At 39.7% G+C, this 15,585-nt stretch overlaps 1 protein-coding gene across 32 annotated transcripts in view; it reads right to left on the reverse strand.

Moving 5' to 3' along the window:
* Positions 1-15,585, reverse strand: part of KIF1B (kinesin family member 1B) — a 177,546-nt gene that overhangs the window by 82,133 nt on the left and 79,828 nt on the right. For all 32 annotated transcript variants that reach the window (XM_045387517.2, XM_045387470.2, XM_065534466.2 and 29 more), the window contains 7 exons: positions 11,177-11,256; positions 10,218-10,293; positions 7,192-7,271; positions 6,589-6,695; positions 5,695-5,778; positions 5,286-5,466; positions 5,118-5,190 (listed from right to left, as the gene is read on the reverse strand). In XM_045387517.2, the coding sequence (XP_045243452.2) occupies positions 5,118-5,190; positions 5,286-5,466; positions 5,695-5,778; positions 6,589-6,695; positions 7,192-7,271; positions 10,218-10,293; positions 11,177-11,256 (681 nt within the window). The remainder of the gene's footprint in view (positions 1-5,117; positions 5,191-5,285; positions 5,467-5,694; positions 5,779-6,588; positions 6,696-7,191; positions 7,272-10,217; positions 10,294-11,176; positions 11,257-15,585) is intronic.

Genomic DNA, 15,585 nt, shown 5'->3' on the forward strand with positions numbered 1-15,585 from the left:
CCTCACCTCTAAAATTTTGAGAAATAAATTACCAGAACAAAAATTAAGATGGGCAAATATACTTCCACTGAATATAATTTAAAATTCCCCAGTCACATTTTAATAAGTACAACTTAGAGATATTTTCTATTTAGAAAGCCCAGGACATTTTTAGCTGTTTGAGGAATATCACTTTAAGTGACAACTCTTCCAATAAACACATAAAACACAAAGATTATACTCTGGTTACATAAAATTGATCCACTTTAAAAGGTACCTTTAACTCTGTCTTTCCAGCTGTCTTTGCACCATTGCCTCTTTTTCAGAAAACCTTACCTAGCCCTAAAACAGCAGCCTGACTTCACAACAACATAATTTCAAGGGCTGTTTAGATAATAACCAATAGCTCTTAACTAATACAAGCAAATCTTGATAATATGGATCTCTATGAAAGCAATGTTGGATTTAGAATTCCAAATAATAAGTGGGATTAGAAAGAATTTCTATCCGGGAGATAAAAGTTGCTGGGAAAAGAAAATACTCAGCTGCTCTGCCTATGAAGTAGCCGTTCTTTATTCCTTTACTTTTTTTTTTTTGAGACAGAATCTTGCTCTGTCACCCAGGCTGGAGTGCCCAATCTTGGCTCACTGCAACCTCCACCTCCTGGGTTCAAGTGATTCTCCTGCCTCAGCCTCCCAAGTAGCTGGGACTATAGGCATCTGCCACCACGCCCACCTCATTTTTGCATTTTTGGTAGAGATGGAGTTTCACCATGTTGGCCCGGCTGGTCTTGAACTCCTGACCTCAGGTGATCCGCCCACGTCAGCCTCCCAAAGTGCTGTGATTACAAGGGTAAGCCACCGCACCCAGCCTATTCCTTTACTTTCTTAATAAACATGCTTTCACTTTAAAAAAAAAAAAAAAAAAAAAAAAACCCCAACTCATAGATGAGCAGTTCAGGGCAGCCTAGTAAATGAAAACAGTTACTTCATAGTCAATCTTTTACTCACTGTGGTTACCAAAAACATCTCTAGAGGAGTTTGTTTGCTTGAAACTGATAAATAGTACCTTGCCTCCTAGACCAAAGTTTGTTGTTTTTGTTTGTTCCTTTGTTTGCTTTGTTTTTTGAGACAGGGACCCAAACAGGTCTCAAACACTTGCGCTCAAGTGATTTTCTTGCCTTAGCTGGGACTGCAGGCACACATCACCACACCTGACAAAACCAAAGATTTGCCTGTATAGTCACTTACTAAGGAACGAAAAAGTAACTTTCAACAATAATAATAATTTGGCCTCTGAATTTAAAAATCTTGCCACTGATTTGTATCATTTCTATTGACCTACAAATGAGTACTAAGTCCGTTTATAACTCCCACCTGTTTGATAACTTAGCAACAAAAGCTTGCTAAATTTATACAGACTCTACATTAATTTTTCTTTTCATTTTTAGTTTTAAAAATCAGAATGGCTAATTTTAAGTGATAAATATGACATTAATAAATATTAAAGAAAAAACTGTCTGACTCCTGAAGAGGATTTTTTGCAAATATGTATAAACTGAATTTTACAGAACATAAACAAATTCTCTCTGATTCTTTCTCACATAACTAACAACTATCACTTTTTTCCTGGCTGTTTTTCTTTTCCTCTTCAAATTGCTTAAGGATGAAATGAATATTACCTAATTCTGGAAATGACAAGTATTCTAAGAATTGTTTTAATATCATGTTTAAGAGACAAAAGTTATCTTTAAACTCTAAAATAAAATATAAATAAGTCTACATAAATCTAAAAGAACTCAAGTTAAATCTAGCAGCCGTCATTTTCTTTCTTTTTAAAATGCTGCCATTTTGACTGTGTAGAATACGTCCTCTTTAAAGTTCAAATGTATCACCCTGTCACATATTGATAGTGATACTAAAAACTATATGCAAAGTTTATGTGATATAAATCCTGTCTCCATGTCAAAAAAAGAAATGTTTCTATTTATTTACATTATTATTATTTTTTGTTGTTGTTGTTGAGACTGAATCTAGCTTTATCACCCAGGCTGGAGTGCAGTTGTACAATCTTGGCTCACTGCAACCTCCGCCTGCTGGGTTCAAGCAATTCTCCTGCCTCAGCCTCCCAAGTAGCTGGGATTACAGGCGCCCACTATGACGCCCTGCTAATTTTTGTACTTTCAGTAGAGACAGGGTTTCACTGTGTTGGTCAGACCGGTCTCAAACTCCTGACCTCAAGTGATCTGCCAGCCCTGGCCTCCCAAAGTGCTGGGATTACAGGCGTGAGCCACCGCGCCCGGCCAAATTTTTAAAATATTTAGATTCATTTATTAAGGAGTTGGAAAAGCTACTGAGGTCTGGTCAATTCACATGTCACAAAATGATCCTTCGGCTTTCATTAAATGCCAAATGCAAAGTAGGCCTCCTAAAGAGACTCTGCAAGGAACTTATGCAAATAAGAAGAGGGAAGATCCCTAAACTGAATGTAAAAAGCAAGCAGAGAAAAGGACCAGGGTATCCTAGAGCACTAACTGAAGAAAACGCTCAGCACCCTAACAATGTGAGGCATTTGGGAACTATCAGAATAGAAAACACATGAGCCTGAATTTCATTGTTTAATACTGACATTATGCAAAAAATGACTACATATGGTAAATATTAAATAAATATTTACTGATTAATAATTCCTTTGCATTCTCTCAATGTTTATTCACAGGGTGCATTAGAAATATATCTGTCAATTGACCAATACAGGGTAATATATAAAAACATTCAGTATTACTACTGGTAGATATTCTTCAGGCTAAAGTGTTAGCAATCAGCTCCTCCTTTAAGTCAAGAAATGAAAGTGGAAGAGACAGACCTTTGAGAGGAAAGCAAGTTCCTTGCTTTAAGGAGCTGCTCTTGAAATCCTGGCTTGCTTTCAGATACACAGAGCAAGCAACAACCAGAATCTGATTATCTGCAGGCTATATACACTCCCTAGAAACGGAATACGTCTTAGACATTCACTTTCTCTTTATTTAGTGGCAATCTTTATTTTAGGGCACAGAATGAACACCGACTCTTGGTTAGGGACAGCACCAGGCATCCTTATTCTGCCGTGCCTAGTTCCTCTAAGTGAGGTCCCCAGGATCAGGAGCACTGGCATCACCTAGGAGCTTGTTGGAAATGCACACTCAGGTCCCAACCCAGACTTACTCAATCAGTATCTACATTTTTTTTTTTTTTTTGAGATGGAGTTACGCTCTTGTTGCCCAGGCTGGAGTGCAATGTCGCAATATTGGCTCACTGCAACCTCCACCTCCTGGGTTCAAGCGATTCTCCTGCCTCAACCTCCTGAGTAGGTGGGATTACAGGTGCTCGCCACCACACCCAGCTACTTTTTTGTATTTTTAGTAGACACGGGTTTCACTATGTTGGCCAGGCTGGTCTCAAACTCCTGACCTCAGGTGATCCACCCACCTCGGCCTTCCAAAGTGCTGGGATTACAGGCGTGAGCCACCGCGCCCAGCCAAGTTTTAGTTTCCTCAACTATGAACTGGAGATAACATTACATATTTTACTTATACATATGCATAAATAAACAAAGAGGGTTGTTTTGAGGATCAGATAAATTGATGGATGTTAACGCTCTGTAAATTATAAAGCACTATACAAATATAAGGCATTATTGTTAATAATAGAGCTTAATTACACCTGTCCTCGTTTGATCTCTCACAGACCATCAGAGGCATGTTATTAGAATGTACTACATTATTAAGATAAAAGACTTCTTCTTGTGTCACAAACCTTTCAAGCCACTAATCACATTGTAGCTAGTCCCTTCCGTTTTCATTAAAAACGTAATGCTAAAAAGGCCTCCTAAAGAGCCTCTGTCGGTAACACTGCTATTATCTTGCCCAAACCCTTGATTTATTCTTAAAATCCATTCTTTTTAGGGCTTTACTATAATTTACAAGATAACTAACTGGTTTAATCCATGCCCATGCCTGAGAACTGAGGTGCTCTGGAAAAGGTTGCTTTTGCTCAAGTCCTTCACTTTTCTGGCCCACTTAGCACTAGCCCCTTCTTTTCCAAAGCACAGAGCATGACTATAAGGCTGTAGTTTACTTGCTGTATTTTATACTAAGGTAAGAAGCCAGTGCCTGAACTTTCTCCCTAATACCCCTTTACCTTAAAAGATAAGACTGAATCTTAAAAAATGAGAACTTCCTAAACTGCATCCACAGTATCCAAAGGTTAGTTATACTTTATTCTTACATACCAAATGAATGCTGAAAAGGTTCTTATAACCACGGCTTTGTTAACCAAAATTGGTTGTTTGGTTGGCTTTAAAAATGAAAATCTAACTAATGGATCAACTTATTTACTCATGTGATTCAGTTTCTATCAAATCTAGGAAATCAACTACCATTATAAAATGCTGAAGCCATTAGTATTATATCAATAGCTGGGACCTTAAACAGACTTTTTCCAGCTGCTCACCCAAATCCTCCTTCCCTCAAAGGAAGCAGCCCTTCTGTCCTGTCCGGGCTGGGTATGCAGCCTCTGCTCCCACCGCTACCACACATGCCACTGAGAACCTGATTGAGAATTCAGACTCCATGCAGGGGAACAGGAAAGGAGTAACACATGCAACTGTGCAGCAACACTTTTAGACACAGTTTAACTTAAAAAAAAAAAAAATCTGCCCAGCGTAAGAACAATCCCAAAGTCAGCCCAAGAGCAGAGAATTAGTACTATCAAGTGATCAGAAACAAAACCAAGGCAAACTCCCACCAAATTCAATATTCAGAGTTATTATCATTTAAAGAACCACCACTGATGCAAATTCCAAAACCACTATCAAGAGGCAAAGGCTACCAGAAAAGTTCTATTTCCTTAAAAAGCACTTGGTTGTAACAGAAAGATTTGGCTTTAAGACATAAAAAGCCCAAAAGAGTACCTCTATGGACTATTTTTTCAGGCTAAGGCTCCTGGGAGATTTAAGTTCATTCTCCATCAAGGAAATCAAAGAATAGTGCTTGGTATCCTTGAGAGAAGCAATTTGGGTGAGTGCTGCTCTGCGGAACAGGGAAAGTACGGGAACAAGCTGCCCTTTTCCCAACAGTTTAGCAGATTCAGGACTCCTACCAGTCTCTGCTGCTCCAAAAGAAGATCTGCTTCTTCCTTCTCCTTTTTGTATAAGATCTCCATTTCCTGTAGCCTAGAAGTAAAAAAAAAAAAAAAATTCAAGAAGGCTAATAATATTACATGTTTAAAAGAAGGAACAGTCATGTGGGCTGCGTAACTGTGCATTACCTTTTCTCCATCTCTTGTTTCATATCAATTCCTTGTTTTTCCAGAAGCTCTCTCTGGGCAAATGTCCAGTCCACAGGCTCAGACGGGGTCTCAGCAGAAGGAGTCTTCTCTCGCTCAGCTCGTGCTTGTTCCGGGTGGTTAAAGCGGAAAACATGGTTTTTACCCATGATGATACGGTTTCCTAGCACAAAACAGAAAAATAGGGTTAAGAAATAATTTTTAAAATATATAGTATATATTTAATAACCTCACCCCTCCCTAATGTGAAAAGACAGCTTTCAGAGCTGTTGTTTTCACAAGAACAAAAATCCTAATGCTATTACTTCATCCTTTAAACAGCCAAAAAATTAGAGTGGTCACAGAAGCCATGTGCACATTGCTGAAGACGGCAAAACTCTCCCAGTCTCACCTGAGCGCAGCTGAACAGGCTGGGACACCCTCTTGCCATTTACGTAGGTTTCTGAGCGTTCACAGGGCTCTAAGGTCACGATAACTAAGAGGAACACAAACTAATGTTATCATCACAAACTACTGGAATCAAATAATGGAAAGCAGTTGCTTATCAGGATTTGTGGTAAGTAGAATAAATCCCTGCAATCAATCAAGTGGCTGAAGTTGTCTACACTGTAGTTCATTTTGGCGTACCAGAACTAGTTCCAATAGAAGAGGCTATCTGGGGCTATGGCTAACACAGGAACATTTAACTGTATTTGATAAACCTAAGAAGATGATAGGAAATACTAGTTTCAGTGATCTCTGACAGTTCAGTCAATAAAACTCAAGACTGTCAGAAATTGTAAGGATGAGACATAGGTAATAACCAGAAACTAAAGATTGAAAAGCTAATATTTTGATAAGGGAATGAGTGAATTATATAACACAAAAATATCATTAAATTATTGTTGTTTTAATAACCCAGGCAAAAATCAAGACTGACTTTTTCCTCCCTTTTAGATAAAAATAAATTCTGCTGGGTTAAGACTTAATGTCCTTCAAATCTCCTATTATCCAGGATATTTGCTATTTTCTTACTTTTCTATTAAATAATTAACATTCCAGACCAAGCCTAATTGCCTATGTCCTTCTCAGTTCTTGGCAGTAACAAAAGGGCTTCTTTTGTCCAAGCTATTTTCATGTAAAGTAGCCTTGTCCATCTCTGCATTCATAAGCAGCCTATGTCTCTCCATTTTTCAGAATTAGACTGTATAAGAATTACTGATAGATAGAGAATACAAAGTCTTAAGGATTTCTCCGAATATAAAATGAAAAGGTTGCTGCTGAAGCTCCAGCCAGGAATGCTCACCTTCCCCGCTGTTGTTTCTCTCACTCCGGAAGATACAATGCTCTTCTTTAATGTGAGCCCCGCTCAGCACTATGTCCTGGCGCCGCTCAGCATCTGCTTGGCCAACCCTGAACACAAGAGAAAAGTGTTTCCCAGGGAAATTCAGACACAGAAAGCACTACAAACAATGAACCTCTTTATTGCAAAGAATATCCTTTGGTATGCACAAAAAAGGTATTGCCTTGTTGCATCAGAAGCTTTCAACTACAAATTCTATCCTCACATATGATCAACCTCTCTACATCAGAATAAGAAACAAGGAGCACTGATACACCAATGTAACTCACACAGTATTATAAAAAGACATCAGTCAAATAAAATCCCTAAGGAATGTATATTTGTTAAAGGAAAAAAATTTATTTAGGGTCTTCAGAGAAAAACTACATGTTAACTGGCTCCACTGGCAAAAATACATTATTTGGAAAGAGAGGATAGTTTGTAACTATTTCAGACAAAAAATACAGCAAATCATCACATTAATTTTTTCAACTCCTTCCCTTTAGTTATTCAATTATCTAAGAGGGGGAAAAAACATGAAGTGACCAAAACAAGAAAGAAATATACCTTGTAATTCCATCTTTGATGTAATAAAGTAGGCACTCAGACATTAGTGGGTCTTCATTGAGGTTAACAAGATGTGGGGTCTGAAAAAGATTACAGATGATCAATTTGGAGCAGCGCACCACGAGAGAGCTGTGGCAACAACAGGGGCCTACAGGAGTTCAGGCTTCGCCAACTCTCCACAGAGCCTAGAGAGGGATTTCTTTTTATCCCTAGTTGCGGTTCCATAATAAAGAGAAAGCACTCTCTTTAGACTTCACCAAATGGAACCAATGCATTCTATTTTATTTTAATTAATTAATTAGAGACAGAGTCTCATTCTGTCTGGAGTGCAGCGGCCTGATTTTGGCTCACTGCAACCTCCACCTTCCAGGTTCAAGTGATTCTCCTGTCTCAGCCTCCCAAGTAGCTGGGATTACAGGTGTTCGCCACCACATCTGGCTAATTTTTCTATTTTTAGTGGAGACAGGGTTTCACCATGTTGGCCAGGCTGGTCTCGAACTCCTGACCTCAGTGATCCACCCTCCTTGGCCTCCCAAAATGTTAGGACTATAGGAGGTAGCCACTGTGCCTGGCATTCTATTTTAAAACATGAGTTCTGGGATAAAAAACAAGACCCAATTTTTGATAAGATCAAAGCACAAGGAAAAAATGAGGACAGGCCAATTCTCTGAATGGAATAATTATAATTTTTGTAAATGCCTGGGTAAAAATCTTAAGAAATATTTACTTTTATTAAAATGTCCTCATACCCCCCTACCACTTCCCACTATAATTTTTATCAGTTCTTCTATGATCCCAGTTATTAATTTATTAGTCTTTACCTTAAAAGACTTTAGTTTATTAGTCTTTACCTTAAAGAAAAAATTAAAATTACTGATATTCGATAATATAAACATCTTCTAACAATCCTCTTCATCTAACTCTAATATTTCTAAAATCTTTTTTAAAAAACCAACCTTCTTCGGTGAAAATACCCCACTGGAATCCAAAAATAAGTCACATGGTCTTGAAGCCAAAATCTACTCAAGAGAGTGCCAGCAAATGTGGAAGAATGAAAGAAGAGTCAGATGAGGGGGTAAGAAAAGGGACTATAAAAGATGGTTAAAGAGAAATTTGAAAAACCTCCACATCTTCTCAACTAGCATCCACCTTTGTAGTTGAAGAACTTGACTGGTTTGAGAAAGTCAAAGCCCTTTATGGGTAGCATTCTTTAAAGCACATCATGATTTGAAAAATGGAATCTCAGAAACAGGTCCTAAGACTGAGTTTGGATGTGGTCACTGGTATATCCCTTCCTTTCATGAAGAAGTCTAGAAAGCTAAAGCAAAAATTAAAGTAAGAAAAAGCTTTGGAAACAGAGATCTCCTTTGGAATTCCACGCAGTTTACATCTCAACATTTGTTCAAGTTATTTATGATTTATGTTAAATGCCATAATATATTCACTAGTTGCTATAACAAAAATTTTCCAGCCAGGGTCAGTGGCTCACGCCTGTAATCCCAGCACTCTGTGAAACTGAGGTGGGCGGATCACAAAGTCAAGAGATCGAGACCACCCTGGTCAACATGGTGAAACCCTGTCTCCACTAAAAATACAAAAATTAGCTGGGCATGATGGCACGCACCCGCAGTCCAGCTACTCGGGAGGCTGAGCCAGGAGAATCACTTGAATCCGGAAGGCGAGGCTGCAGTGAGCCAAGATCGCACCACTGCACTCCAGCCTGGCGACAGAGCGAGACTCCATCTCCAAAAAAAAAAAATCCTTACAGGTTTAACACTGTAAGATGTTATAAAATACCTTTAGATATATGCATAGGCACAATTAAATTCCACCAAAACTGTAACTGCTAAAATCTATATAATCATAAGTAACATATCTGAATAAACGCATGTCTTACTGAAGGAAAACTATTAAAACTGTGGAAACCACTAACCTCTCATAATATAAACATATAAAACACTTACTGTTCTATTATACAATATGCATCTAAAATGTCTTTACATCAGTCTTTTCTGTTGAAAATAACACATTGGAATTTGAAAAGAAAAAAAAAAGTTACATGGCCACAATAGAAAAACCTGACCAGAAGAATTGTAGCGAAAACCACGGGAATATTTCATATCACATAAAAGTACCAATTCAAAACTCACCACCCCTTGTATCCTAACTTAGAGAGATCATCATCAGAACCTAGGTATAAAGATGTTTAAGTCTCCAACAGCCAATGTAAGGTCACTTGAAATAAAGGATAATTTACTAGTAGCATAAAATCATGCTTTATACATCAATATATGTTCTCCTATTCTCTGACACATAAGCACGCAAAATAACCATTCGATAGCCATTTTCCAGTATCCAACAATAAGTTGCAACTTAGTTTAATAAAAAAACAAAAAAAACCCTTACTATTCTAATTAGCTAAAAGCTACCTAACTACGTTATAACTATGATTATGTAAAAAGGAAGGTAACTATGGGAGACACTTTTTTAAAAATGAAGAAGGAAGCAGAGGAGTCTAGAAGGACAGGGAAAGGAATTGCTTTACTCAGTACAAGGGTTGTCTATAATACAAATTGCAGAAGCAAATGGAAGCAGTATTCTTCTCCACAAACCTGGACAGCTGAAACTGGTTCCAAAAAGTTATAAAGCAGGGTAGACGACTTCTGTGGGAAAATCTACATGAAAGATTAGCCAAAACTGAAAGTATGCTAGGTTAGGCTGGGAACTGAAGAGAAAGCAACAAATAAAGATGACTAAACAAACTGAATCATGGCCAAAAGTTACAGATATATTGCCTTAGGCTTTTTCTTTGGTAAATAGTAAACAAGATAGGCATTTTAAAAATAGGCTGCCTTTGTACTATAAGACCATGCTTTAAGATGAAATCAGAAATATCTGAAATTTAGGCAAGTATCAAGATAATAAGGGGGAGACAGAGTAGGTCCTGAAAGACATGAAGTGCCCCAGTAACAAAGACAAACAAAAAGTGTCTCTGTCTGATTAGGTTTCACAACATTGTTTCCTACCTTTTTAGGTGAGAAAACCCCTAGGGTTCCTCCATCTTCCCGAATGGCAACTCCCATCTCAGCCAACAAAGCCTCTCTAGGAAAAAAAACAGGTAAATCAGAATACTAATACCAAAATGTCAATTAAATCAGTCTAATACGAATTGGAAAATAAAGCCTGCAAAGCAAAAACAACTGGCCATGTTTATAGTCAATAATGCAAACATAAAATAATGTGCTTATCTCTCATCGTTAATGAGAAGTTATCTCTAAAAGCAATATCACATTCGAAATAAATTAAAACTTGGTAAAAGTTATATTCACTGAGATAAGAAATTTGTCTCAACTGACTTTGGAGACAGTCAATAATTCATAAATGATATGCATATTAATATAAAAAAGAAAAGGCTATTCCTTTTTTTTTTTTTTCCTTGAGACAGAGTCTTGCTCTGTCACCCATGATGGAGTGCAGTGGCACCATCTCGGCTCACTGCAAGCTCCGCCTCCCGGGGGTCATGCCATTCTCCTGCCTCAGCCTCCCGAGTAGTTGGGACTACAGGTGCCCGCCACCACGCCCGGCTAATTTTGCATTTTTAATAGAGACGAGGTTTCAACGATAGCCAGGATGGTCTCGATCTCCTGACCTCATGATCTGCCTGACTCAGTCTCCCAAAGTGTTGGGATTACAGGCGTGAGCCACCACGCCTGGCCAATATGTTCTATTTTCTATGAATCCCTAGCAACAGGTAATATGGTAACTATTAAACCTGTGACTCCCTAGAGAATATTTAAATACGTAGATGTCATTTCAAAGCATAAATTCAACTGGCCATAAATCCCTGTCCATTTTATTTGGTTTCATTTTGTGTTTTAGAAGGGCAAATTCTTCTATTTTAATTTACATTTTATCTTTTCTTACTATAAAGTAATCCACATCCCCTAGAAAACTTAGAAACATTTCCAGATTTTAACTTCCTGACCTCTCCATTCTGATGGCCTCTGTTTTACGAAGCTTCTCTTCCCAAGTTTCATTCAACTCAGCAATGATCTTCTCTGATTCCTAAGGAAGGAAGTGCACAGTTAAAGGGGCAAAGAGTCTGTAATTTAACAAACCATGCTAGAAAAGCAAGAAGCAAATCATGCCCTTTGAGGAAACAGGCCAGAATTAAAAGTAATGAGATTTGTATGTTATTAATATGTAAGATAAGAATCATAAAGACTAGACCTAAAACTGAATCAACCCCAAACAAATAAATCCTCTAAGTGTTTTTTTTTTTGAGACGGAGTCTTGCTTTGTCACCAGGCTGCAGTGGCGTGATCTTGGCTCACTGCAACCTCCACCTCTGAGGTTCAAGTGATTCTCCTGCCTCACCCGAGTAGCTGGGACTACAGGTGTGTCCCACCACACCCAGTTAATTTTTGTATTTTTAGTACAGATGGGGTTTCACCATGTTGGCCAGGATGGTCTCAATCTCTTGACCTCGTGATCCACCTGCCTCAGCCTCCCAAAGTGCTGGGATTACAGGCGTGAGCTACCGCACCAACCGATCCTCCAAGTCTTAATAAAAATATCTTAATAGGCTGGGCACAGTGGCTCACGCCTGTAATTCCAGCACTTTGGGAGGCCGAGGCAGGCGGATCACGAGGTCAGGAGTTCGAGATCAGCTTGGCCAACACAATGAAACCCCGTCTCTACTAAATATACAAAAAAAATTAGCAAGGCATGGTGGTGCGCGCCTGTAATTCCAGCTACTTAGGAGGCTGAGGCAGGAGGGCAGGAGAATCGCTTGAACCTGGGAGGCAGAGGTTGCAGTGAGCCAAGATCGCACCACTGCACTCCAGCCTGGGTGACAGAGTGAGACTCCATCTCAAAAAAACAAAACAAGAAAAAAAACACCTTAATAGTGACTCTGTCTATATGTATCTGTGTGTGTGTGTTAGAGGAGGAAGGGTAATATTAACATTCCAAAATGAAAGATACTTTTTCTGACAACCACTTCTATAAAAGAATAAAGGCCGGGCGCGGTGGCTCACGCCTGTAATCCCAGCACTTTGGGAGGCCAAGGCAGGCGGATCACGAGGTCAGGAGATCGAGACCATCCTGGCTAACACGGTGAAACCCCATCTCTACTAAAAATACAAAAAATTAGCCGGGTGTGGTGGCAGGCGCCTGTAATCCCAGCTACTCAGGAGGCTGAGGAAGGAGAATGGCGTGAACCCGGGAGGTGGAGCTTGCAGCGAGCAGAGATCACGCCACTGCACTCCAGCCTGGGTGACAGAGCGAGACTCTGTCTCAAAAAAAAAAAAAAGAATAAAGTTCCCAAAGGTATTTACTGCTTTTGTTTCACTATAATTTCGCCATGACACAATAACCTCCTGAACACAACCCAACAGTCAACATAGAAAGGTTTAGTATTAAATCTCATCTGAAGGCACACAGCCACTGAAGTGACAATTTACCAATCACTAGCTGAGTGTTTACACTTACATAAATATAAGAACCTAATTCATACGGGGCTTAAAACCTAGATAACAGGTTGATAGGTACAGCAAACCACCATGGCACATGTATTCCTACGTAACAAACCTGCACATTCTGCACATGTATCCTGGAACATAAAGTAAAATTTAAAAAATAAGCAAATTAATTAATTTAATTTAATTTAAATTTAAAAGAACCAAAACATGTTTCCTGCTCTCAAGGAGGTTACTGTATACTAGAGAGACAAGTAAGTGATGATTTATTCATTCAATACTTACATATAACCCCATTACATATCAAGCCTTGTTCAAGGCACCTATGGATATGGCAGAGAACAAAATCTCTGCCTTCATAAGATTTACATCATAGTAAGGAGACTGATATAATCCTATTCATTTATTTATTTATTTTCTTTGTTTGTTTGTCTGTCTGTCTGTTTGAGACAGAGTCTCATTCTGTCATCCAGGCTGGAGTACAGTGGTGTGATCTTGGCTCACTGCAACTTCCACCTCCCGGGTTCAAGCAGTTCTCCTGTTCCAGCCTCCCGAGTAGCTGGGACTGCAGGTGCCCACCACTATGCCCGGCAAGTTTTTGTATTTTTAGTAGATACGGGGTTTCGCCATAATTGGTCAGGCTGGTCTTAAACTCCTGACCTCAGGTGATCCGCCCGCTTCAGCCTCCCAAAGTGCTGAGATTATAGGTGCGAGCCACCATGCCCAGCCATGATATAATCCATTTTAATCAATAAGTACACAGTATGTCAGATAGTGGCAAGTGCTCCAGAGAAAAAGCAACAAAAGGAAAGACCACACGGGGAAGGGTAGGTGAGGGAGCGATCTGAAGTGAGGTTGTCAAGACAGGCCTCACAGACTCAGTGATACGTGAGCAGAGATCAAAGAGCAGAAGCTGCCATGTGGGTATGCTGGGAGTGGGAAAGTACCTGGAGTTTTCCAGGAATAATTGTGATGCTAGAGCAGTATGTCTGAGGATTGAGAATGGATACAGTAGGAGATAAGAGAACAGTGTACTAAGAGCTAGAACTGGAGTATTCATAGGTCTCTGTAACATAGGTGAATCAAGGCTGAGTGAGGTCCAGACAGAGAAATGAAGGACAAGTAGCAATTAACCAGACAAAGAATGGAAGCAAAGGAGTACAAAAAAGTGGGACGAGCATATGCCAAAACAGGTGAAAATGCTGGTCATGGAGACGAAGTAAGAAAGTCAGGCCGGGCGCGGTGGCTCACGCCTGTAATCCCAGCACTTTGGGAGGCCGAGGCGGGCAGATCACAAGGTCAGGAGATCGAGACCATCCTGGCTAACATGGTGAAACCCCGTCTCTACTAAAAATACAAAAAATTAGCCAGGCGCAGTGGCAGGCGCCTGCAGTCCCAGCTACTCAGGAGGCTGAGGCAGGAGAATGGCGTGAACCCAGGAGGCGGAGCTTGCAGTGAGCCAAGATCGTGCCACTGCACTTCAGCCTGGGGGACAGAGCGAGACTCTGTCTCAAAAAAAAAAAAAGAAAGTCAGATGATGATAATGAAATGATAGTAATGATGCTAACAGTGATTAACAAGGAAAAGTGTTATATGTTATAGTTCATCAAACACTTCAATGTATGATTCATATAACAGGTCACTAAAGAAGCCTGTGGCCCCAAAACATAAATGTCTACACAGAAAGGACTTGTGAGTAATACAATAAACCTTAAGTTGTCTAGTGTTTGATTTTCTGAATCTCTTGGACTTCCAGAATATTATATGATTGGATGTCACCTCAAAACAAAAAAACATACCAAAGGCAAAGGAACACGTGAAAAAAGCAAGAATGAAGATTCAAGGCAGCAGCTGCAAAAGCAAAGTAGTATATGAGTTTGGTGGAACAAATAAGAGGGGATGATTTAAAATAAAATTTAAAAAAAGAAAACGAAAGATGAAGAACAACAGAACAACAACAACAAGCAAAGGCAGGCAAAGACTAAAACAGATTAAAGAAGGAACCTGGGCATCAGTAAGGTTTACATCAAGGCAGCCATGTAGAAGGTACTTTTTCAGAAAAGAGTTACACTTACAAAGTGGAAGAAGCTAGAACAAGTCTGTGGTTGGGGGTGGCAAGGTGACAAAAAACACCTGAAATGGCTCTCATTAGGCTTCAGAACACACACAGAGGCTGAAAGGCTAAACAGCTACCTGAATGGCATCTCTACAGTCCTCAGCAGAAATGATTACCATGCAGTGCACGTGCCACTCCACGAGTGGAGAACCAAAGTGTCATGCTAGAGGGCCAGCGAGCAAGACAAATCCACGCAATTCCGCAAGGAATGAGAAGGCCAAGGACCAAGTTTTCAACAGTTTATCTATAAAGCACCACAAAAGTTATTCAACAATCACTAAGAGTGGTGTTAAATGCTTCTGCATAAGTGAGCTATGACTGCACCACTACACTCCAGCCTGAGTAACACAGTGAGCACCTCTTTAAAAAAAGAAAATGCTGGCCAGGCATGGTGGCTCACACCTGTAATCCCAGCACTTTGGGAGGCCAAGGCGGGCGGATCATGAGGTCAGGAGATCAAGACCATCCTGGCTAACATGGTGAAAACCTGTCTCTACTAAAACTACAAAAAATTAGCCGGGCGTGGTGGTGGCACCTGTAGTTCTAGCTACTCGGGAGGCTGAGGCAGGAGAATGGCGTGAACCCCAGAGGCGGAGCTTGCAGTGAGCCAAGATTGCACCATTGCACTCCAGCCTCGGCTACAGAGTGAGACTCCGCCTCAAAAAAAAAAAAAAATGCTTTTGCATATGACTGCTTTTTTCCTTTTTCTTTTCCTCCCAGCCCCAACCTGCATATGATTTTAAATAGACAAGTATAAGACAAGCTGATGACATAACCTACATAATTTTAAGGTCTATT

Source organism: Macaca fascicularis, chromosome 1, assembly GCF_037993035.2.
Source record: "Macaca fascicularis isolate 582-1 chromosome 1, T2T-MFA8v1.1".
Lineage (NCBI taxonomy): Eukaryota > Metazoa > Chordata > Mammalia > Primates > Cercopithecidae > Macaca > Macaca fascicularis.